Source organism: Semicossyphus pulcher, unplaced genomic scaffold, assembly GCF_022749685.1.
Source record: "Semicossyphus pulcher isolate SPU_LCO1_2020_fin unplaced genomic scaffold, fSemPul1.0.p SCAF_16, whole genome shotgun sequence".
NCBI classification, from domain to species: Eukaryota; Metazoa; Chordata; class Actinopteri; order Labriformes; family Labridae; genus Semicossyphus; species Semicossyphus pulcher.
Genome location: NW_027211670.1, coordinates 16951974 through 16975026, shown reverse-complemented (window position 1 = coordinate 16975026; position 23053 = coordinate 16951974). Strand labels below are relative to the sequence as shown.

Below are 23053 nucleotides of genomic sequence, written 5' to 3'. Positions count from 1 at the left end.
TTTGGAACTTCACTGTGCTTGGCGGCCATGTTTTCAGCAGGATCTCATTTGGCAAAAACAACCAGTGGAGTATAATTAGTTTTGTGGAGTAGCAACGCATTTAAGGCACAGGAAAAGCGTAGAGAAGAGCTTTGAGATAACATCCCTCCTTCCAATCCAATTCCTGAGAACGACTATGATAAGAAATTCTCAACCGTCACAAATTTGGCTCTCAAGGTTTCATTAACAATCATTAGCTACACAATGAATGAAGCGGCTGCTGCAGTGTATAGTGTTCAAAGCGACTCACAATCTTCCTTTCTTACTCGCACGGGAGAGGCAGATATAGAGGAGGTGTGAATGAGGTAACTCTTTATTTTTGCAGCTGGCACTTTACGTAAAAGAGGCGTTCCTATTGGCAAGTTCACTTTAATTCATTAACACACCCACTTAGGGAAAATGAATATACAGAGGTAATAGATGTTTTTGCAACTGAGCACACGACAGGCTATAACTTTAAAAGTTAGTTTTAAGTTTAGCCCTTTCTCTGTGTGCTTTAGTGCCACCAAAGTGTGTCAAAATGCAGAATTTGATTGTATGCATTAAAGGGATAGTTTGGATTTTTGGACACCAAGTTGTATGAAAAACTTGCTAGTAGTGTAGTGGATGCAAAGCTATGAGCTTACTCACCGAGTCCCGTTGTCGGAGTTCTGGCCAGTTCCTATAGTCCAGTAAGTAGTTCCAGCGAGATGTGAGGGTCATGAAACCAAAAAGTTTTACCCTACAAAAACAACACGCAGGCAGTGGTGATCCATTTTCAACACAAAATCATCGTCCTAGGATTTCATATACTGCGCCCTTTTTCTGGCACTATTTTCTCTCTTGACAAATCCAGGATCACTACGCCTGCGGCAGGCCGGTTTCTCAGGTGACGTTATCCGTCAGCTGTTTCTAAGAGAACACGCTGGTATTGGTAACTTGTGAGACGACTGTTGTCACAGAGGAAAGTACATCTAAATGGTGCGAATTTGTGTTTTTCCTGGCTGTTGTAATAAAAAAATTCCACCACACGTATTTCATCGTTTTGCTGACACGGATCGTGCCCTTAGAGGTCCGGTTGGATCCGTTGTTAAAGGTAAATCTTCCTTATCACTTTCATAGTCCGACATGTTTACTTCAACGATGTCACAAATCAGTCAGAATCAACGTGAAACAGCTACTAGGTCGGCTTACCTGAGAAAACGGCCTGCTGCAGACGTAGTGATACTGGATTGTTCAAACGAGAAAATAGTGCCAAAAAAATTGTGCAGTATATGAAATCCTAGTAATCCTATGGATCATAATTGCCTGCATGTTGTTTTTGTAGGGTAAAACTTTTTGGTCTCATGACCCTGGCATCTAGCCGGAACTACTTATTTTACGTTCAGAACCAGCCAGAACTCCGACCACGACTCGGTGAGTAAGCTCATAGCTTTGCATCCACTACACTATTAGCAAATATTTCATACAACTTGGTGTCCAAAAATCTGAACTATCCCTTTAATATCTCAGAAATGTTATCCACCTTAGGCCATTGTATATTTTCCTTTTAGATCCCCTGAAACATACATGCAGCTGCTACAGTTACAGTGTGTTCAGTTTCCAAGCTACAGAACATGCTAGGAATTTCCACTTCCATTGTTAGCACAGGGCACAGTCTCTCTCTCTCTCTCTCTCTCTGGTGAGTCACCGCCTGCACTCTGATAAGCATCCGAGAAGTTAATTTTTTAGACAAAACACCCCTTTCCTCATGTTTTTTCGCCTTATTTCTCTTGTTTCCGAGCTTCAGAAGCAAATAAATTACGACCTCATATTTCAGCCGAGACAGACAGCGAGAGGCTGGGCGGGAGACACATCCATCCCCACCCATGCTAAGCTCTTTACGCCTCACTGTGAGAGTGGTTGGGCCGCTTCCAGGATGGCTTAAATCACAGCTAAGCCACTGTGGGATTTGGGGTTCTACGCTGCATGTTTTGATTGTGGGCATTTTAATAGCTGAATAATGGTGCAAAACTGTACGTTTAATGTTACAAAGAGAGGAGATTTGACATCAAAGCGATGAGGTTTCAAAATAGACCTTCAAGTGGAGCAAACGGCATGACAGAGGGAGACGTTCCATCGGGCTTGACCCATAATATTCATGGAGAGCAGCGATGTTTTCACAGCTCAGAGCGGATGCCGTCAGCGCTCGTAGATCAGGTCGCTCACTGTATGCGGCGACCGATGTCAAACAAACAGAGGGTCGGGTTTCAGGCCGAGGGTACTTACAGTGCAACCTATACAACATGAAACACAAACTGAGCATATGTGTGGAGCTGCCAAGAGTTTAGGGGAGGATCCAGTTTCTAAGTGCTTTAACCTCCATTATTTTTTAATATACGTGCAATATGGCTAATGCTTGCAAGCCAAATATCAGGGTACTAATAGCCCGAAGCCACTGTGTCAAATGTCATCTTTTAAAACACACCGATTGAATCTTAAACCTCCCAATTGTCCTGATAATCTAAAAAGTGTTTATTTTTTAGTATTTAAACACTGTATGGTTACATCAGTACTTTTTGCCATCACAAAGAGAGACAAATCTACAGGGAAATAAGCCACTGTTGGTGTTTCCATGCAATGTTAAACATTCTAGCCCCTGATGCTAACATTAGCTAGCATGAAAGTAAGGCTGGACTCAGACGACAGCTTTCTCAAAATTCAGGGGCTGCATCCTTTGAAGGACGCAGGATAAAATAATAATAATAATAATAATGCATTTTATTTGATGGCGCCTTTCAGGTCACCCAAGGTCACCTCACAGGAAATAAAAGCATACAATAAAACATCAAACATTATTAAAACCAGACAACAACCTAAAAAAAGTGTAGTGCACAGTGTCAAAGTGAATAAGCCAGTTTGAACAGGTGGGTTTTGAGTTTGGTTTTGAATGTTGTGATGGAGTTTGACTGTCTTATGTGTGGGGGGAGGGAGGATGAGTCACTCGTAGCTGGCCTAGACAGCTAAGGCTGAAGTGAAAGGCCGAACCCTTGTATCACCAAACTCCTCTCCTGTCGTAGAGCAACAGGTAGTTAGCTGGCTAACTAGCTATCATGAATAACCTCACATAACTTAAATTAAAGTTTTAAAGAGTTTTTTTTTTTTACATTTGTATCGCTAGCTATTCGATAGAGTTAAAACCAAAAACGTATACATTTTAAAAGTGGATTCCTCGGCCACCGTCTCGTTTGATTTGGCAAACAATGGATCTCGGGATACGTTGGGCCATGAAGGATGCGCCCAATGGATCCTTTGTGGCCCTGGAAAAGGAGGACGCTTTTGTCGACCGCATGTGAAGGAGCCTTCGAAATGGGACAGCCTTCAGCAAGTCGCTGTGACACAGTCTGCCTTCTAATATGTCCTTTGAAGGATGCAGCCCCCGAATTGGGACACAGCTTACTGATAGATCAGGCAGATTTTCACCGTCCAGAGAAACATTAGGTGTGGGCCCTTGGTTGATACAGATGTTCCGCCCAGATTATTTGGAATTGAGAGAATTTTATATCAGATCATATCAGATCATATCTGATAAAATCAGACATGCTTGATAGTTAGTATTAAAAATCTTTATGATTAAGTCAGTAGTTTCCAAGCTGGACCCAAACAGCCAGTGAGAGACAGCAGAAACGATGAAGCTGCTTAAAATTCTAGCCTCTGGCTAACGAAGGCAAGCGTGCAACTGTTAGCTGAAAATTAAAACGTACAATCTCTCCTCCAGTTCCTGCTGAAGAACAGGCAATACATGTTGATGGTGTTTCCCAAATCATTCTCTGATCCAGTTGTTAAGCCTTCTGCTTTTATATTTTGTCACTGCTAAGAGTGACTACAGCTGGTTGTAGTCACTGCCATTTTGTTTACTGCTTCATTGTGAGGTCACCTGATGAGACCACATGAGGTGGTACGTTGTTCCCTTTGGCACAAACGTTACTCTTAAAGGTGTCCTCTAGTGAATGCTAAAAATTACATTAATTAAGATTTTGAAGGAATGAGAGGACGAGGAAGAGACTTCAGCCACACGTGGTGAGCACGAGGCCCTTATTTGTCGGGTAATAAGATTTGTGTCTGGGATTTATTTTTGAATGTGAAAAAGGTTACTCACCTCTAATTTCACAACGCTGTATAAACAGTTTTAAGTCATGCTAAGTGTCTTGTTGAAATGGTTCCTTTTATCTACCTATTACACAGCCTACAGCAATAAGGCCTCCTGAGAAGAACTTTGTGACTCACTGTTGTAATGTGAATCACTTTCTATCCTTCCCCTGCTGCCTTTGTCAGAAATGTAGAAAATAACTAACACATATTTTATCTTCACAGCATGGCACCTTGTTGATGAATATATCTTTAATATATTCGTGCTCTCAGAAATACCTTCCCCTCAGTCTGTATTTTTCTTCCTTCCTGTTCAAAGCAGACTTCTTTATATTTTTATCATTTTTGTATTCCCAGAAACCAGCAGGAGTCTGTCGCTGCACGCTGTGTTGTTCTGAAGTTCACTGAGCGGCGCAGATTACAGCTCGCTGTGTTGATGTTGGGTTACGGAGTGAATCAGGAAGTGCGAGTGGCTGCAGAGACCCTGCAGGCTCGCCCCCGGGAAAACCTCAATTCTCAGGAGGAAGTCTCTCCTTACAGCCGACAACAACAGCTATTTTCCTCTGTGTGCAATCACCGCACAAGAAAAGGAATATGTCTCATAGAAAAACTCAAAAGCTCTGCTCACAATTTCATGTTGGACACACGTCACATTCAGAGGTATTATTTTTATAAAGTCATAAATCAACGTGCATCAAGCTGCCACATAGTGTAATTTCAACAGCAGCTGTGGGGAAAGTTCAGCAGTTATTTTTGACCTGCTGTTTTCAACACCAGAGAGTGTTTGCTATCACAGTGTTAGTGATTATAATGTCATCAACTTACTGACACAACTTACTTCTCTCTGACAGTATGGTTATGCTCACAAATACAGAAACATATGATTATATATATTAAGAGATCATTTCTGAACTTAGTGTCACTCATTCAGAGATAAAATGTAACTTAAAATGTAGAAATTAAGTTTTTTTACGGAAGCCCTAAGTGGACATGCATCCATACGTTTCATTTACTCAATTTTCCCGTGACTTATTCATCTTTTTATCTCGAGATAACAATGCCATACCATGGTAACGTCAGATGATCATAACTCATATCCCGGGAGTTGCAAAAGCACAAAAAGAACATAGAAACAGGCCTAACTTACCTCATTAGTGTGGGTAATGGCACGGCATGTTCTGCTCCGTAAGATCACAGTAACCAGCCTGTTGTATTGTTTTCTAGATCTGTTTTCTTGGTTTTGTCCCGTTATCATGAGAAAACAACTGAAATAAACTCGTTATCACGGAAAAAACAGAGTAAATAAAATGTATGGATGCATGTCCGTCTAGGGCTTCCGTAGTATTGATCTTTCATCCTTTTAATGACTCAAAATGACGCACAGTTTTGAAATATTGGTTTGGGAATTGTTCGAAAACAGGAAGGAATAACAAGGAAAAAATGGACAGATGTTGTGTTGTATACCTTAGACAATTTTATTTCTCCACTTTGTTCTCTCCTGCTCACGTCAGCAAAGTCGTCTGTTAACGTTCCCCGTTCCCTCTGCAGCTGAGCGTAATAACGTTGCCATACGTTGCAGCACCTCGAGGCAGGGTCTGTTCCTCCTCGTGGGAATGAAAACTTCTAATGAGCAGATACTGTACCAGGAACTCCTATAGTGCCACACATAATCGGGCAACAATGTAAATACAATTTTAAAAGCGTGCACAGTGTATTGTATTATATCAAGTATATAAATTGAAAGGGCTCTCGAACAGAGCCCTGATGTCTGCCAAGGGCAAATGTCTTGCTTGTTCGTACGTTGCATCCACTGTTATTGTTCGTGAGTTTTAATTGGATTGGATACAAAATTGAATGGGATCTTTCTTGGCCAATGCTTCACCCTTTTACCAAGTTTCATGAAAATTAGGCCACTGTCTTTTAATGATGCTGAACAACAGACAAACAAATATTGAAAACAGCCCCTGGGAAAACAGCTTAATTAATTGGAATAATAGTCACGGCACAGGGACTCCCCGTTCTCTCTCCCCCATATTTCCTGACTTTCTTTGACTTTTATAATTTAATAAAGACAAAATGGTCAAAAAATAATTAGATAACACATAGAAAACACATTAGAAATCAATTTATGCACCAAAAGAGTTACACGATTGTCTGTCTACTCCACAACATCCTTTTTTGTGTATTACATGTTGTTTGCTTGTACAGAGTTCACCTCCCTGTACACTTCAACAGTCATTGAAAGTTAATCGCAGTAAAGTCCGCCAGACTAGAGCTGAGGCTTTCAAACTGTGAGGATCATTTACCCCGGGGGGAAAACAGAGAGTTAAAGGAGGGGGTGTGAGGGACAGACGGTGATCTCAACAGGGTCAGCTGTGGCAGCGGTGGATGTGACACACAGCTCCTTCAGGCAAAGTCAGGTATTAGCACCAGATTGCTGCAATTTGCATCCACATTTGTACGCCTTTGACTCATAACTCAGCTAAATATGAACACGCTGACATGATATGATGACATGTTTTTAAATGCAGTGTGACTTATGCCTTCACTGGTTTCATTTTCTATCATGTCCACAAATAATCGTCCATAAATGATGAGCAGATGTGGATGTTTATTTCTGAGCTATTGTGCATCGGTCAAGCAAAACAAACATTGAGTAATACTTTCTAAAACAAGAGTGCTGACTACTACTTCTGAGTAAACACAAACCATTTGTGACACAATGCACTTGGTCTACAATGCTAAAGTTCTGGTCAAAACTGTCACGATTGTAAATACAGATGTTCTAACATTTAATATTTGTATTCCTTCCTAATACCGATTACAATACCTACAATTGAGTATTGGTCAAACCCTAATCACCCACCCCCAGGACACTGAAGGAATTCTAACCGGAAAACAAGCTAAGCATCTAGAAACAAGATCAGCTAACGTTAGCAGCATCAAAGACTGTCGACATAACCCTGATTTTTTTAACCTACAACTGTTTTATGTTGTGTTTTAGAAGCCTTAATAATCTTAACTTTAATTAAAAAAGAAAAAAACAACAACTTTAAGGTTATTTTTTGTGTGATGAGCAAACCAGATTGCTAAAATGTTGCTAGCTAACGTGACACTTCTTGCTAGCTAACGTGACACTCTAGGCTAGCACCGCACTGCTTTTGTTTGTATTGTCACATGTTATAGTATTTGAAATAAGCTCTTCTGGCAACAGTAGTTCATAGTGGCAGGCACAATATACAGTATTATTGCTTTTTAGATTTTTGATTTGTCATATTGTTAACTGTCTGATACCTTGTACCGAATTTGTTGCTTTTTCCGTTACTGGTAAAACGAACAACTGTTGTTGTATTTGTTAGTCTGAGAAAGCCCGTAGTGTAAGTTGGTTTTGGAAGATTTAAAATGCTGTTATTTTATATATTTTAGTTGTCTGAGATAAGCGTTGATGCTGTTGCGAGGTAACCTTTAGGATTCAATGTGTGCGTTAAATCCACGAATACAGCAAATCATAGATTGTAGCGGTGTGGCATTAGGTCAAAGGATTTTTAAATTTCAGACAAGACATTTATTTTCATTAATTTTAGCTAACAACAACACAACTGTACATTATGATTGCTGCAGATGTGTAGCAGTTGTGCTAAAGTGCCTCTAAACTCTACCGTCAGTTCTCTGTATAAAGGCAGATGAATCCAGACTTGGAAATGATGCTGTTATTACCAAATAGCAGGTCTATCCCTTTGGAGCTGCTGTAATGCTGGTAGTGATCACTAATGATGTGGAAGCAGCTGTATGCGGCTCCACTGGCAGCCTGGAAGACAAAGGAATAATCTGCTTCTATCAACAAGATGAGACAGAAATCCCTTAAACCCACAGCTTTCACCCCTGAGTGTGAAAGTCGCAGCACAAAAGAGAAGCCACAGATGAAGCTGTGCGTAGGATACTGTACTGTCTGCACAGTGTACTCATCCTGGGGACTAATCTCAATCATGTAGTACAAGCCTGGATATTAAATTCAATATGTCTGTGATGTCTGTACAAAGAGGAATTTATACATTTAAGTATGAAAATAACAATTCTGTTCATAGTCTGCTATAATCTCTACACACACATTATAGATTATAACAGATTATGGCCTATTTGTGTCTCTATTTGGTGTCAAATATATCAAATTTGGGGCTTTAGACCAAAAAAAGGCCTGCGTGTAAAAATGGAAAGGTCTGTTGGCGGGGGCTTGTTGCCTCAGATTCAGGTGAGCTGGTGAAATATGATCCAGGAAGTCCAGGTTGAGTAACTGTGAGACAGGCTTTCCCAGGGGGACGTGACGGGTGAGATGTTTAACAAAAACACACAACGGTGAATGCAGTTGTTCTCAAAATGACAGGAAGTTAGCTGTTGTAGTTTGCACCGCTTACTCCTCATAACTGAGTCCTCTTATTGCTGAGTTTTTACTTTCTGTTCTCGCCCATCTGGGGATTAATAAAGGCTTATCTTATCTTATCTTATCTTACACACGCTTAGAAGTCATAGAAACAAAGACGCTCCTTGTACTAACAGAACTTGACTGAGAATAAGCATGCTTTTCTTGAGTATGCAACAGATAATTCAGCATACTGGTACCAATATGTAAAAGTGTCGAGACATACAGGTTAAAGCTGCACCTTATAGACCAGCACATTAAAGGCCTCTCTCAAACCACTCCCAACACACTTCCACTCTGTTTGCTAGCTTGCGTGGTGCTGATGCTGACGTACTGACCAGGTGCAACGCTATGTTATGTTCGTCATGAGATAAGAGAAGTAAGTTCCATGTTATTACCCGTACAAATGAAAACTGCTTTAATTAATTTAACATGAAATAACATACTGACGTCAGCGTCTTTAAGTTAAAGGTACAGTTCACCGATTTTCAACCTCAGTCCTATCATGCTATTATGGAGAGCTAATGCCATTATGGTCGGAAAAAGTGCTAATTGGCTCTGTGCCTTTGGAGGACGCTATCCACTTCTCCAATGGGTCCTGGAAAACCTCTGCCAGATGACGCGTTTTACGTAGTCTGGCCAGGGAGCTTGCTGAACTACACTTCCTCAATCAAGGACGCCGGCCTCCGATGTCATGTCTCGTTCAAAATCGTCAGGTTTGATCAATGCTTGACTGGAAAACGTAGTATTTCACTCCAGCATCTCTCGCTTCCTTTCAGAGGGAGGGGCGCAATGCACGCTGGGTGATGTAGGAATGTAGAACGGGCGAAACCACGAGCTGTTTGTACAACTTTCTTCAAATATTATTGCTTCTATCGATTACAGAGAACACCAGCTTTGACTGACAGGGGAGAACTGCTCCTTTAACGTTATATTCAGGATTTAATAAACCGTTTTCTTGTCTAGAAACGATACAAGTAAAACGTTTTTTATATTTACAGATAAGAAGTGCCATCAAGGAAGCTCGGCATGATGTGGAGTGATTTTAATGACTCACTGGTATTTACTTAGCTTTTATTATTTGAATAATGTGAAACCATGGTAACACACATTTTCTGTCTCCGCGGAAGTGAGGGGAGCTCATTGCCTTCACCTTAACAAAGGTGTCTCTCTCCATTCAGCTGTGAGTATGACGTCAAACGGTGTTCGCTCCTTGACAGAGTGTGAGTGGGGAGGGTCCGGTTTGAGACAAAAGGCCATTTGTCTGGCAAATGGCCTTTTCTGTTTCTTCTTCCCTTCTTTTAATTTGATAAACAGTAGCATAACTCTGAAATAAGACTCCTTCACCTCTGACCTCTCTCAGCATCACTGATGGGTGTGGTCAGAGGTGATTCACAATTCCTTAAACATCACAGCAGCTAATGAAGAAGATTTTAAGCGGATGTTCAGTTACTCTTAAAAAAACTGTTACAGCTGGTTGGCTCAGTACAAACTCCTCTGAGGTTTGTGGTTTCTTTGTGGTTTGTTCTTTGAAAGAAAGTCGGCCTACGGTAAAATCTCCACTGTGATTTGTTTAATATTATTATAACATTATTGCTCTTCAGCTGCAGCTTCTTGTTTTAACAGACATTAATGCACTGCATGTTCTTGACAAATTTTAGCGTTTAATTTGAGCTTTTTGAACGCTGCCAAAATGGAAATTATTTACCGCTCCAGACCATTTAGCAGATTTGGCACTAAAATGGTGCGAAAGTGAAAGTTAACATAATAAACATCAACTTAATATATTTATTTGTTGGCTTGATGCCATTCCTTCAAGGTTTTACGTGCTCTCTCTTTCCTCCTCTTTTGATGCCTTGAGCTACACGTCCATCTTCACAGCTCTACACCGTCTTTCAGTCGCTCTACTCCCTCTGATCAGTCTCATGTCCTTGAGAAAGAAAACTCTGGCAGGGTCTCTGATCATGCAGCTCAGACGCGCACTTCAAACCCCGTCCAACTCTGCGTCCTCCACCCTCACCTCCGCCGTGAGTCACTCGATTGTAAAAGCAGCTCAGATATGATCACAGTGACACACTGATTTCTTACCCCACACGTCTGTGGGTATTGTAGTATTTATCCTCCCTCTGCTGCTGTCGTCAGTCCCCGCAGTTTATTATGCAATCTGATTGTTATCTCGTCTGGTGATGAGTAATCACACACTTCCTCCCGAGCTGAGATTTAGGTTTGAATGTAGATCTGATGCATTCGCATATAGCAATACTGTGAATGGAGCTTCCTACGCGCGTACATCTGAAGACGACAGCTCACTCGGGCCTCGTTTACGCTTCATTCTGCAAATTAAATCCACGCAAGAGGTATTATAATTAATCAAAGTTTCCTAACACACTATATTTAATTAAATAATAAACTCAAACAGCTCCCAACTCTTAGATATGTAGCTGCTAATTGCTGTTAACACCTAAGAAGTGAGGAGCAGTGGAATAATTTCCCATAAAGTCTGGTCTGGTTGCACCAAGGAATATTCACAGCTAAAGGTGTTTTGCAATTGAAAGTATCACATCAAAGCTGCAAATGACTTGCGTGCCAATGATCTACACATCGCCTTCAACCGAAACTCAATACACAAACACGTATTTTTGACTTTTTGACTCTCAGGAAGGAGCTTTACAAGTTAGTAAATAGACCAGACAACATCCTGAATGACTTCTGCTGGAGGAAGATTCTGAACATCCTGTGAGAACGCTGAGTCCTTTGTACCAGGAAAAGACATGAATGCCAACCAACAGCTTGTAAACTGTGCAATGAAAAGGTCAATAAGGGGGGGAAAGTTTGAGAAGAGGCGTGGGCAAGAAGGACTGTAGGGCTAAAAGAGGGAGTCAGTGGTGAATGAACTTCAATGCTAACTTCAGTTACAGCAGCTTTATTTACATGTACTGTACGTATCCCCTAGCAACAAACAAGTGACATCATTCGTTGTCGAAATCAGTCGCGGTAATGTGTATCCCCACCTTTAGTGAAGTGTTGCTTGTTAAAGGGGGAGTATTATGCTAATTTCAAGCTTCATATTTCACACATGATACCTGTGGAGTAGCTTAGCATAATTTACAGTTAAAAAAACTCATCATTTTTCTCACACTGGTGCTCTGTGCAGGCCCTGCCTGAAACGACTTAGTCAGCTCTGTCCCTTTAAGAAACCCCGCCCCTACAAGCCCACTTTCTTCTGATTGGCCAGCTCTCTCCGAAGCCTGCTGAGGCTGCAGTTTGTGATGTCACACACAGCATGTAGAAAAAACATTGTGAAACCTGGCGTTCACAGCAGCCCGCAGACTGAGCTGAGAAGCCTGGGGATTTCTACAACATACTTTTACCTACAGATTTGAAACTTCACCCACGTTTAGTCTGGACATCCAACATTGTAACAATATGTCTTAAAATGTGAAACAGCATAATACCCCCTCTTTAACAAAACCTGCAGGCATGGTGTATCATTAGCATGCGTTTGTTGTTGTTCTCTTCTTTTATCTCTGTTTTGGTCTCCACCACATCCTGAGAGAAAAGTATCCAGTTCTTAAGCGGCTAAACGTTCCAATATGTTCATGAGCTAGTTGCTAACTTTGTCTGTCAGCTGTTTGGTGATGGGAAAGTCGTGTAAGCGTAGGTTTGTTAGAGCTCATTTTGGCTTAAAACGAGGGCCTTTTGCTGCAAGCTGAAATGCTAATGAGAGTGCTAAGAGTGAACAAAAATCGTAAAGCTGTGGGCTGCAAACCAAATGAATGAATGAACCATTTTATGTTTTTAAGCTTGCTGCATTTGTTCATGTCAAGGTTTATTTTTAGGATCAATTTATGTTACCTATTCAAGCGCATATCCATATGTAATGTGAATAATGCACAGCAAAGAGCACATTATCAAAATGAACTCCTGTGCCATTAGTGTTAAACTATTGGTGCTTTTTTTTTTTTTTTTTTTAATGTTCTGGTTTTGACCTTTGAACTGTACCCATTTGTCTTTCCTGCCTGTGACCTTGTTTGATTCAGCGACACAGATCTCAGGACATTGTGATTTGCACGGTTTAATCATAATTTCTTGTTCCGGCAGATGAAGCTTTAGACTGCTTAGGTTATGAAACACATGCTGGGTAGGTTATATTAGGATCATGCTTGAGGAGGAGTAACATCCAAGACCCCATTAGGAGGCTGTGTTTTTGCCTGTTGCCACTAGCATGATGCTAATTCACACCCAGCATAGACACAGAGATCTCTTAAAGGACCAGTCTCTCAATTTAAAAAGCATAAAATATTGTTGTTTTCACACATTGGTTTTTGTACTGATTCAACTAACAAGATATACCTTCTAAATTGGTGACATTTAGAAGTAGAAGCAGCTTTGTTTTATATTTGTTCTTTATTTGGACAGAGCTACGCTTGCTTGTTATGTTTCCAGTCTTGCTGTGCTAAGCTAAGCTAAGCTAGCCCCTGGGTTATACTACATATTTACAATTTTTTTAACTATTGAAAATAAACTTAACAAGCATATTTTCTTTAGAGACTATTTTTTTTATTAATTAAACAGTATATATCTCTTTTTCTTTGCTAAGGCTAGAGCAGCATGTACGTTGTTTGAGCGATATACACAAACAGTGCAATCCAATATATATTTATAAATACATATTTTTTTATTATATATTTTTAAGTTTTTTTTTGGCCTTTTGCCTTTGTTGATTGGACAGGAAATGTGGGGACAAGAGAGTGGGGACGACATGCATCAAGGAGTGGAAATTGGAGTCGCACCAATGGCCGACGCGGTCAGGGCTTTGCCTCTGAATATGGGGCGCCTGCTCTATTGTCTGAGCTAAACTAGCACCACATATGAACCAAACTGTTTTTCGTTTCTTCACAAAAAGTTGCCCGTTTCAGTCTCTGTTTTGTCTCTGTCCAACACTACTTTCCTTTTTCGGTCCTTGCCAACTTCTTTGTGAATTGTCTGGTTCTTTTGCTGCTCAGTGCTTCAGAGTAAGTTTCCTACTTTGTCGAGCAGCTCGCAGACAATAGGTTTATAGAGCTTACTTGCTTACTGAACCACAACCGTAAGTTTGTGGGCCAAAAAAGCCAAAACAATGAGCTGAAAAATGGTTAAAAAAAAATAGGGCTGAGGGGAACTACAGCTGGGTTTTAATTTTCTTGTTTTCACTACAGTTTTTACATCATATGTTGTAAAAATATTAAAGTGCAGATTGAACATTGTGCTACTGTAGTTCCAAATAACCCCAAGGTTGATACACAAAAAGCCCATTATGTTATGATCCTCCAAAAGCACAAAAGAGTAATTATTCAGATTGACAATCATCGAGTGAAATGTAGCAAAGTAATGAGGATTATAATTTTAGCCGTAATTGTGTTTCCCCATGTCAGGCCTCACAAGCACTCTGTGTTTACTGTATGTTCTCCAAATAGAACAATGAGTACCTCAAAGTATGCAAAGGTCATAGTGAGTTCATTGGTCATAGTTTGCTTTAGCAGCCAATAGTCTTCCTCCAAACTGCTGTTGTCCGTTGTTGATTGCGGAGCTGAAGTTGCATCACCTGTCGCAGATGTCCTGTCGCGTGTCCTGTCAGCTGCAAACGAAAGAGTCCGACAGTAATGATGCTGTAAACGCCTCAAACGTCCACTCAGTGTCTGTGTTTGTCAGAGCTGCGGTCGCTCACTTTTATGGCTGTTGTCGTAAACATGATCATTTGCTGTTATCACTCTGAAAGATGAGCTGTCAAAAGGTCTCGTTAGTGAGGACAGTTATGATCAGGACGGTGTCTTTCACAAATCAAGGCCAATCAGACGTCGACAACACCGCTAAACCTGATTAGCATCTAATTGAATATAGATGTGTTTCAATGATTTTCTGCTAAATTAATAATTTAGCTCCAGTATAAAGTCCTGTGATTTTAACATTTCACAAGGTTGTAGTACAGTTTTTCAATTCTCTCTTACTTAAGCAGTTGCTGCATGGAATTCATGACCTGAACAAATCAATTTCTCACAGCAGAGAAAAAAACTCTATTGATTAAAACTCAAGAAATTCTGAGCCAAGCACCACTCTGCCACACATCTTTTAAAACTAGTTTTCGACTAAGAAAATGGACTCCAATTTGTTGCAAATCATATCACAGTCTGTAATCGCCGCTTTTCAGCTAAAGGAGGGCGTATAGATTTTGTTTTCTCCTCCATTGTGCAGTTTCTATTTATGTTGTTGCCTTATTATCACAGTGGTACTTGAGGAGAGAAGCATAGGCTTCCTGGAATTCACCAGGATGGTCCTTAGGTCATTTTATTTTGGAAAGCAGCTCTGTGTTTCTGGAGAAGCTGCTGTGGGCCAAGCAGTCATCCTTGAGGAACACCAGGTCAGGGACTTAAGCACCTGCAAACGTTTGAGTTTGACACAGAGATGCATGAACTTGATGTGACCCCGGATGGGTTTGCCTAAACAAAGACGGCCAGTTGACAGCTCACACGAATGTCTGGCATCTCACCAATGAGAGCTTTGATCCTGCAGTGACCACGAGGTTTAAGCGAACACAGAACAACCTGACCTCTGGTTCTCCTGAATCCTGTTTTTAGACACTGAAGTAGCTCGCAGAGAAGCTCAACCTCCACCTGCAGAATTTGTGAAACGTGATTGTTTTTACATTTTATATTATTCTTTAGTGCTAAAAGCATCCTTGAATCCAGAATCTTTTAATTTTGTAAATAAATATTTTCCTCTCAGTTTAACCTCTGTCTCTTTGCCACAACAACAAAGTAAAAAAAGTAATTTGTTTTGAAATATCAGCCAGGGTGACACCACCTTGGGCTGTGAGCTCCCTCCCACCAGTAAGAGTGTTTATTCTGCCAAACTAAAGTTCCCATTTATTTGGCAGGATATTCACGCTGGTTGGTGGTGACTCACACTCCGGGAAGAGTGGAGGAGCATGAGTGGGTTCTCTGATGTTTGCAGGTCAACTTGTGATTGCTTGAGACGTGCTGGTGCTCGCTGCAGGGCCTTGACATACGGCTCACCATAGGCAGGAGCATTGGTGATGTTATAATCTGTGAAGTGGATTTATAGATGATTTCTAATTGTTTTTCTTCAACATATTGGCATTAATAACAAAACATAATTTTATCAATTTTATCTACAAACAGTTTTAGCTAACTCTTGTCTTGAGTTGCAAATTAGAAATTACTCCATTGAGTGTTTTTTTGCATTATGTCTGTTGCCATGTTTTGTTTTAAGCCCGAGGTGACCATATTTGGACAATAGGGTGGAGCTAGAGAGTAGTGTGGGGTTTGCTAACCCTAGCAAAGCACAGCTGGCTAAGATGCTAGTTAACCATTTTTCTCCTCCTTTTTTTTTCATTATAGCTGACCAGAGTTGTTTGTTTTTGTTTTGCCTAAAATAGGTAATAGAACCTGTGGAACAAATTTTCGTCAAAACAGCAAGTGGCAGTTGAACAAAGAAAATTGTGTTACTTTAATGAACCAATCTTGTTGATACTACGGCATTCTGTCATCTCTGGGTGTGAAAGCCAACAACTACATATGATAAACACTGAACGAGCTAAGAAGCTAGCTATCATGAGCACAGACACCATACCTGCTTATTACTGCTAACATTTAAATAAAATAATACTAAAGTTTCACTCGCAAAAAAAAGATTTATCTGGCTGACATTTGCATGAAAACATATCTAAAAGACCCCAACATCACAAAACACGGCACAAGAGTTTAAGTTTAATGACTGAGTTAGCTTAGGAGACAAGCTAGCTTACAAACCCTGTCACTCAAAGTGAGCAATCTAAGCCTTAATAAAAAATTAAGAAGGTTATATGAACGGAGAAATAAGATATGGAGATCAAAACCAGACTGTAAACATTTTTATTTCTACTCTAAAGTTGGACATTTTAATATGGGGCCTAATAGGGATTGACTCACTTTTGGAGCTAGCCTCAAGTGGCCATTTGTGGAACTGCAGTTTTTGCTACTTTTTTTTAATCCTCTTTTCCTGTGATTCAACAGTAGTCTTTTTCTTGAACACTCACAGCCACATTCAGAAATAATTGGACCGAGTCTCTCTTGGCAGTGGTCGTCCTCTCTCACTATGCTCTCTTGTGGGTGGAGCCATCTGCCAGTGAGTGTCTGAAGTTGGCTGAAGATACAGATGTGATGCATCATTATCAAATGCCTGGCGTGAATGATGAACCTTGGCACTGGTCTGTCCCCTCATTGACAAACCCCAGTCCTGATTGCCCCCTCTTTGTTCCAGCCTGTGTGTTTTATTTACTGCCATCACTGAATCTCCCTCCGCTGGCTGCATTAGCATCTCTTAGGTTGCACCAACATTGTTTCCAGTTTCTAAAAAAGGGGACGGTCAGAGGCATAAAGACATTTCCTGCCTTCCAAAGAAGAAGGGTCGATTAAAAATGCATGCGGGTGCTTTTTGTCATTACGGAGCCATCAGTGGTTGGAGGTTGACAATACGATTTCACATCATGGAAATGAATTAGGCTGGGCTCATTCATTATGGATGCCCGTTGGCTTCTTGTTCAGGATGGCCATTGTGTCATGTCTCAACAGATGAAAGCCAGGTTGGGTTTGCAGATAACCTGGGAGTGTATTTCAGGATGTAAAACATCTGTGTCTCTCTGTGTCGAGCTCTTAGAAAGGAAAATAAGGACACGCATTTCGCAACAGTATTAGCTGCATGTTATATTGTGTCATACTGTATTGCTTTGGTTGCTTTTTAGCCTGCTTTGTAACAAGCACGCTCCAGTTAGGTAACAGAGATTTTGTCCTCTGCCCTCCATTTCTCGTAATCTTCCACTTTCTTCTCCGCTTTGACAAACACGACACGACAGCAGTCACTTTTGAGCTTTGCTGCGTGATTCCCCGTGACAGTGGTGTTGTGTCAGGTCAGGTGAGAATGCAGCTTTTTCCCTACAGGTAACATCGATCGAGATGACGGCGCGGCCTCCTCGAGCACTGTTTGACCTCAGAATATCTCTATATGCTGACGACCGCTGGGTTTATATTTGTATTTACAGTTGAGTGTGATTCCCGCTGGTGTTCCCTGCAGTTATTGGGTTTCACCTAAGCTGTGTCAGAGCTGTCACCCGACAACTCTTTGTCTGCTAACACCTCCGGATCTCATGTTTATTACCCCGCACCCTGCCTGTCCCAGTCTGCTCCCAACTTCTCACTCCAGGCTTGGGATTATTCAGCTCATCTCCCTCCCTGCAGAAAGACAGAGTGACAGAGTAAAAGCAATACCCTGTTTTTTTATTATCTGGCTGCTCCACAGTGGCCACTGAAGCTCGGGGCCCTGCTGCTGCATCCTTCCTTTCTGCGTGTGTGTGTGTGTGTGTGTGTGTGAAAGCTGAAGCCACGTTCTGTCACCTCGCCCACTCTTCCGCTGCCAATTTACATGATGAGCCGAGCTCTTGAGGATTTATTTACGCTGTCAAACGTACAGTAATTGATGAGTCTGTTTTTGACACTGCTGTTCCAAACTGTGATTCTTTGTTTCTGGTTTATATAACACAATTATAACGGGCTTACGAGATGTATCAAGGTCTGCAGTTGATTGTTAACAGGCATTAAGCATTTTCTGCAAACCTTGAAACGCATTTACATTACAACACATTTGTTCCTGTATTGTAAGTTTGAAATATTGGGAGGAGAGAGCGCAGGATGACACGCAGCAGAGGGCAGAGGATGGGAGTTGAACCTGTGGCCTCAGCACCTCGGTTATTGAAATAGTTGCAGGTTAATTTTCTCGGCCTCAAAATGATCAGTTAATAATTTACATATTTTAAACTAGTTTTGAAATTTTGAAATATTCTCTGTTTCTTTGTACATTAATTGAACCTTACCTTTGACTCTGAAATTGGAACTACTTTTTTTTTTAAGTTTGACTTTTTTTCTTTTACTTTTATGCCTTTATTGAAGGAGAGAGGACAGTGGATAGTGCGGAAACAGGGAAAGAAAGAGTGGGGATGACACGTGACAAAGGGCCGAGGCCGGGAGTTGATGCATCGGGGACTCCTGCCTTTGTATATGGGACGCATGATTTCCACGCTGAGCTAAACCGACGCCCCAATTTGCTACTACAATATCTTTAATATATCTTATTTCTGCCTGATCCCTTACGTTTTTCTGAACATCATTAAAATGTTATAAAATCTCCTCCACATCCAACAAATAATTTTGATTAGAAGTATATTAGTGTCTCCAGTCAAAGAGCTCCACAGTACTCACTTCCTGTACTAGAGTGCATTTGAATCTGGTCTAGATTTTTGTGATAAAGTATATATATGTTTAAAAAAATGTTTACCTTTATTGAAAGAGACAGGACTGTAGATGGTGTCAGAAACAGGGGCCACCACATTGATGACTGCAGCCTCTGTATAAAGGAGGCACGATCTAACCACTGAGCTAAACCGGCGTCCACATTTGCTGCTAAAATGTGTAATATCTAATTTCTCCCTGCTCCATTTTTCTTTTTTTTGAACATTTTAAAGCACTTATTGTGTGTTTTTAAGAAATGTATCATCATTAAAAACTCCTCCACATGCAACAAATATTTGAATATGTTAGTGCCACCAGTCAAAGAGGTCCACACTCCTCATTTTCTGTACTAGAGTGCATTTGAATCTGGTCTAGATTTTTGTGTAAAAGTTTTGCCTTTATTCAAAGAGAGAGGACAGTGGATAGTGTCCGAAGCAGGGGACGACACGTGGCAACGGGCCGAGGGTGGGAGTTGAACCCGGGGACTGTAGCCTCTGTCTGTATATGGGATGCACGATTTAACCGCTGAGCTTGCGTTGTATTATAACAGCTAATGATTCTTTCTTCTCTTCCCTTCCAGGTGGTGCTGGTTTTTGCCCTGAGCATTGGAGCCCTCGTTATATACTTCATAGATTCCTCTGAGTAAGTATTGTTTTACTTCCTTACTAATGCAGCCCTGTGTTTACCTGCTGCCTGATAGGTAGACGACTTTTAAGGCTACTTGTATTCCTTATCAGAGTTCGTTTAAGCATAAGATCAGATGTAGTCGTGTCGTCAACCTTGATCACTCTGAAGGAGGACGGAGGACGGTCGGATGTGACCGTGAGTTTGTCTCAAGGTGTTTGTCTCTTTTATAAGAGTGCTTTAGCCTTAATCTTACAATAGCTTCAAAAGTTCACTTCTCTCTCAGAGAAATGCACCGGTAATGCTGCATATATAAAGGTCTTATGCGGTCTAAATCCCTAAAATCCCACTGGTTAAATGATGCTGCTCCAGTTAGAGAGATTAAAACGGTTCAATGGAAAATTGTATATACTTCAGACATGCGTGATTTAGATTAGCCTCGGAGACCTTGGCTATTAACTGGATCCTATACCTCATAAATCCTCATATAGTGCGTATACTGCTCTATAGACTTCATTACATAGAGTGCTTTGTGCTCCGTATATGAAAACGTGTTCTTGCTGGCTGTTTCTCATCCAATCCCCTTCCAGGTAAACTGCCCTGGGCTTACTGGGGATCTCTGCAGACGAACCGTCAGTATACTCACAGATAAAATTTGTTTAATCTTTTTAATGAAAGGATCAGACTCTGCAACAGGCAGGAAAGACCAAAGTTCCCGCACAAAACAATCCCCATCGCTCATCGGGCCAGAGGAAGCGGAAAACCCTCTTAGCCGGGTGTACAGTTACTGCAGCCTGCTGGTGTTTGGGCAGGATGTGCCATTAAGAGAGGGGAGAAAAAACAGCAGATAAAAGCTTTTATCAAGCCAACAGGGAGTCTCCTCTGGGAGTCATGTTAAAGCAGAGGGTCTGTAAACTCGCATAATCCGACATGCAGGTTATTTGTTGTTATTTCATAAGGTCGCGCACAGCTGAGGGCTCGGCTCGCTCTGATGTTGTTTGCAAGCATGATCTCATTTCATTATGTGGACGAGCTCAGGTAGAGTTACATTCTCGGCCATGCCATCTGTGGCCTCCCTTTCTCAGAACTTGTCTGTAGCTGCGCCGGATACCTTTCCACCTGATGAAGGATGACCTACGACCTCTCTCTTTAACCTTTCCATGCATTGTTAAATACACAATGAGGTGTGATGCTGCAGCACCTGTTCCATGACTTATATTCATAACCGTCCTGCTGGGCTCTTTGTCCCACTTTTAATTCAGTCCCATCCAGGTGTTTCTATTATTCAGGCTGTATTTCTTCACTACCTGTCAGCCCAACAAGCTCAGTACTTAAAGCCAAAGAGCAGCCAGTTATCGGCGCTCTTGCTTGCCTCTAAGTGGCAGCGACTGTAACAGATACAGTCCTTCCTGTAATTAGTCCTGTGGGGCTGCTGAGGCTGTTATATGATGGACAGGATGACCCAGCTGGAAGCAACACAGAGAGACGTCAACAGCAGCAGACCCACTTAGATCCACAGAGAACAGGTCAAGCTAGCAAAAGCACAGAGGTAGACACCTGCTACGACTAAAAGGGAGGTTGACCCCATGAAGCTGGAGTCGTGTCTTCCTTTTCCTGTTACCTTCATGTAGTCTCACGTCCTCTGTAAGTCATGATTAAGATGAAGCTTTGTTTCATTAAGTAGATATTGGTGTCACACCGTAACACTGGGTTCTGAACAAATTGTGTCCTCATTGCAGAGTACTTAAACACTAAAGCTGTGTCTCTATTCAGGGGGTGCATCCTTCAAAGGACGCGGGCTACGAAGGATGAGTCATTCATAGCCTGTGTAGACCGCTAAGGCCGAACTAAAATGAAACTAGGTCTACGGAGGATTTCACCAACTGTTCCCGCCGTTAACTGCCTCCAGTCGCCTAGCAACTGGTAGCTAGCTAGGATCCAGTGACTGCATCCTTCGTGGCCCGGGAAAAGCAGGGAGCATTTGTTGGCTGCATCTGAAGGAGCCTTTGAAATGGGACAGCCTTCGACGTGCCGTTGTGACGCGATCAGCCTTTTAACACGTCCTTCGAAGGATGCAGCCGCTGAATTGGGACACAGCTTTAGTCTTGTAAAAGGCACTTATTGATGTTACATGTTTTTTATTGATTTTTTGGCCACAAGAGGGCAGAAAAAATGCATGATAAGTGGACGTTGTTTCTTGGTTTTAATAAGGAGCCAGTTGTTTTACTGTCTCAGTAAACAATTAGCTAATGAGTTTATGGTCTCATAGTTTTAAGTCTTTTTTTTAACACAACATGTAAATTATTCTCCAAATTAGAGTGAAATTGACAATATAGCATGGTTAGCTTAAAAGTATGTCTACCTGTGATTGACAAGTAGATTCAAAGGCGACCTGTCAACCAGGATACACACGTAGTAATGTGTGTCCACATCATCGGTGTCCAAGTATGGTCAATCAAATTCAATCAATCAATCAAGTTTTATTTGTATAGCTCCAAATCATAATTAAAGTTATCTCAAGACATACATACTCTTTGTTATGTTATTTAGAGAGAGACCCAACATGAATCCGCCATGAGCAACATTCAGCACACTGGCAAGGAAAAACTTCCTGTTCAAAAAAAGAAAAAAAAACAAGATGGCGATGGGCAAAATGCCGACCTCAAGGCTTCAAAATGTAGCTTATAAACCAATGGTTGCCATCACCATGGCTATAACCACTTCTTTCATATAGTCTGTTTCTAATTGAAACGTGCAATAACAGTTTTCTTAGTCCAATTGGAGGCAGTTACGCACTATAAAACACAATATCAACATAATAACATCTATAAAGCTGTTATGGCTAACATGCTAGCAAACATTTGCCTCAACAGGGAGCTACATTAGCATTCGTATAGAGTTGTGTTTTCATCTGATAAATGTAAGACCATTAGTAACTCAACTTTTGGCTCTGTTTTAGTCTCAACCTCCTAAAAAAAATACCTGTCTCTTTAAGCTAGTTGGTGTCACATTTTCCTCAGTAGGTAGCGGTTAACAAGCTAACAGCGATCTGCCATTTAAGACAGAGCAAGGAGCTTACCATTAGTTAATCAGAGCATTATTAGCTGGCGACGGACGCCTGCTGTGTTTGGAAACAGGTAGAATGCAGCACAGGGTTTGTAGCTGCTAAAATACAATAAACAAAGAAAAACTTTGTGAACTTTTAACCACGTTGGATTCAGCTTTCCAGTTCATCAAGGTTGTAAATCACGTGCGGTGCCGTCAGAGAACATTCTGGTCTCCGACACGTCACCTGTTCTGTCCTGTTTGATCTGATTGAATGAGAGGCAGAGAGACTGCAGCCCGGGAGAGTTTGTGATCCATAACAGGCTTAGACCTCTTCAAACCAGGCCCACTGGAACTCAATTATTTAGCAGCGCAGGTCTGCCTCCGCTGTATGGTCTGTCACCCTGCGATGACAAGGATTTGTTGGGATGACGTGTCATTACAGCGAATCAGGGCAGAACTATCCAATGTGTTGGGACTATTTTTAGAGGTGCCTGAGAGA

General features: G+C 41.3%; 1 protein-coding gene across 1 annotated transcript in view; it reads left to right on the top strand.

The window, feature by feature from the left end:
* The window catches only part of LOC138593865 (calcium-activated potassium channel subunit alpha-1a-like), a 103092-nt gene that overhangs the window by 27394 nt on the left and 52645 nt on the right, over window positions 1-23053 (top strand). The window contains exon 3 of the mRNA XM_069664949.1: window positions 19463-19524. Coding sequence (XP_069521050.1) covers window positions 19463-19524 — 62 coding nt within the window. The remainder of the gene's footprint in view (window positions 1-19462; window positions 19525-23053) is intronic.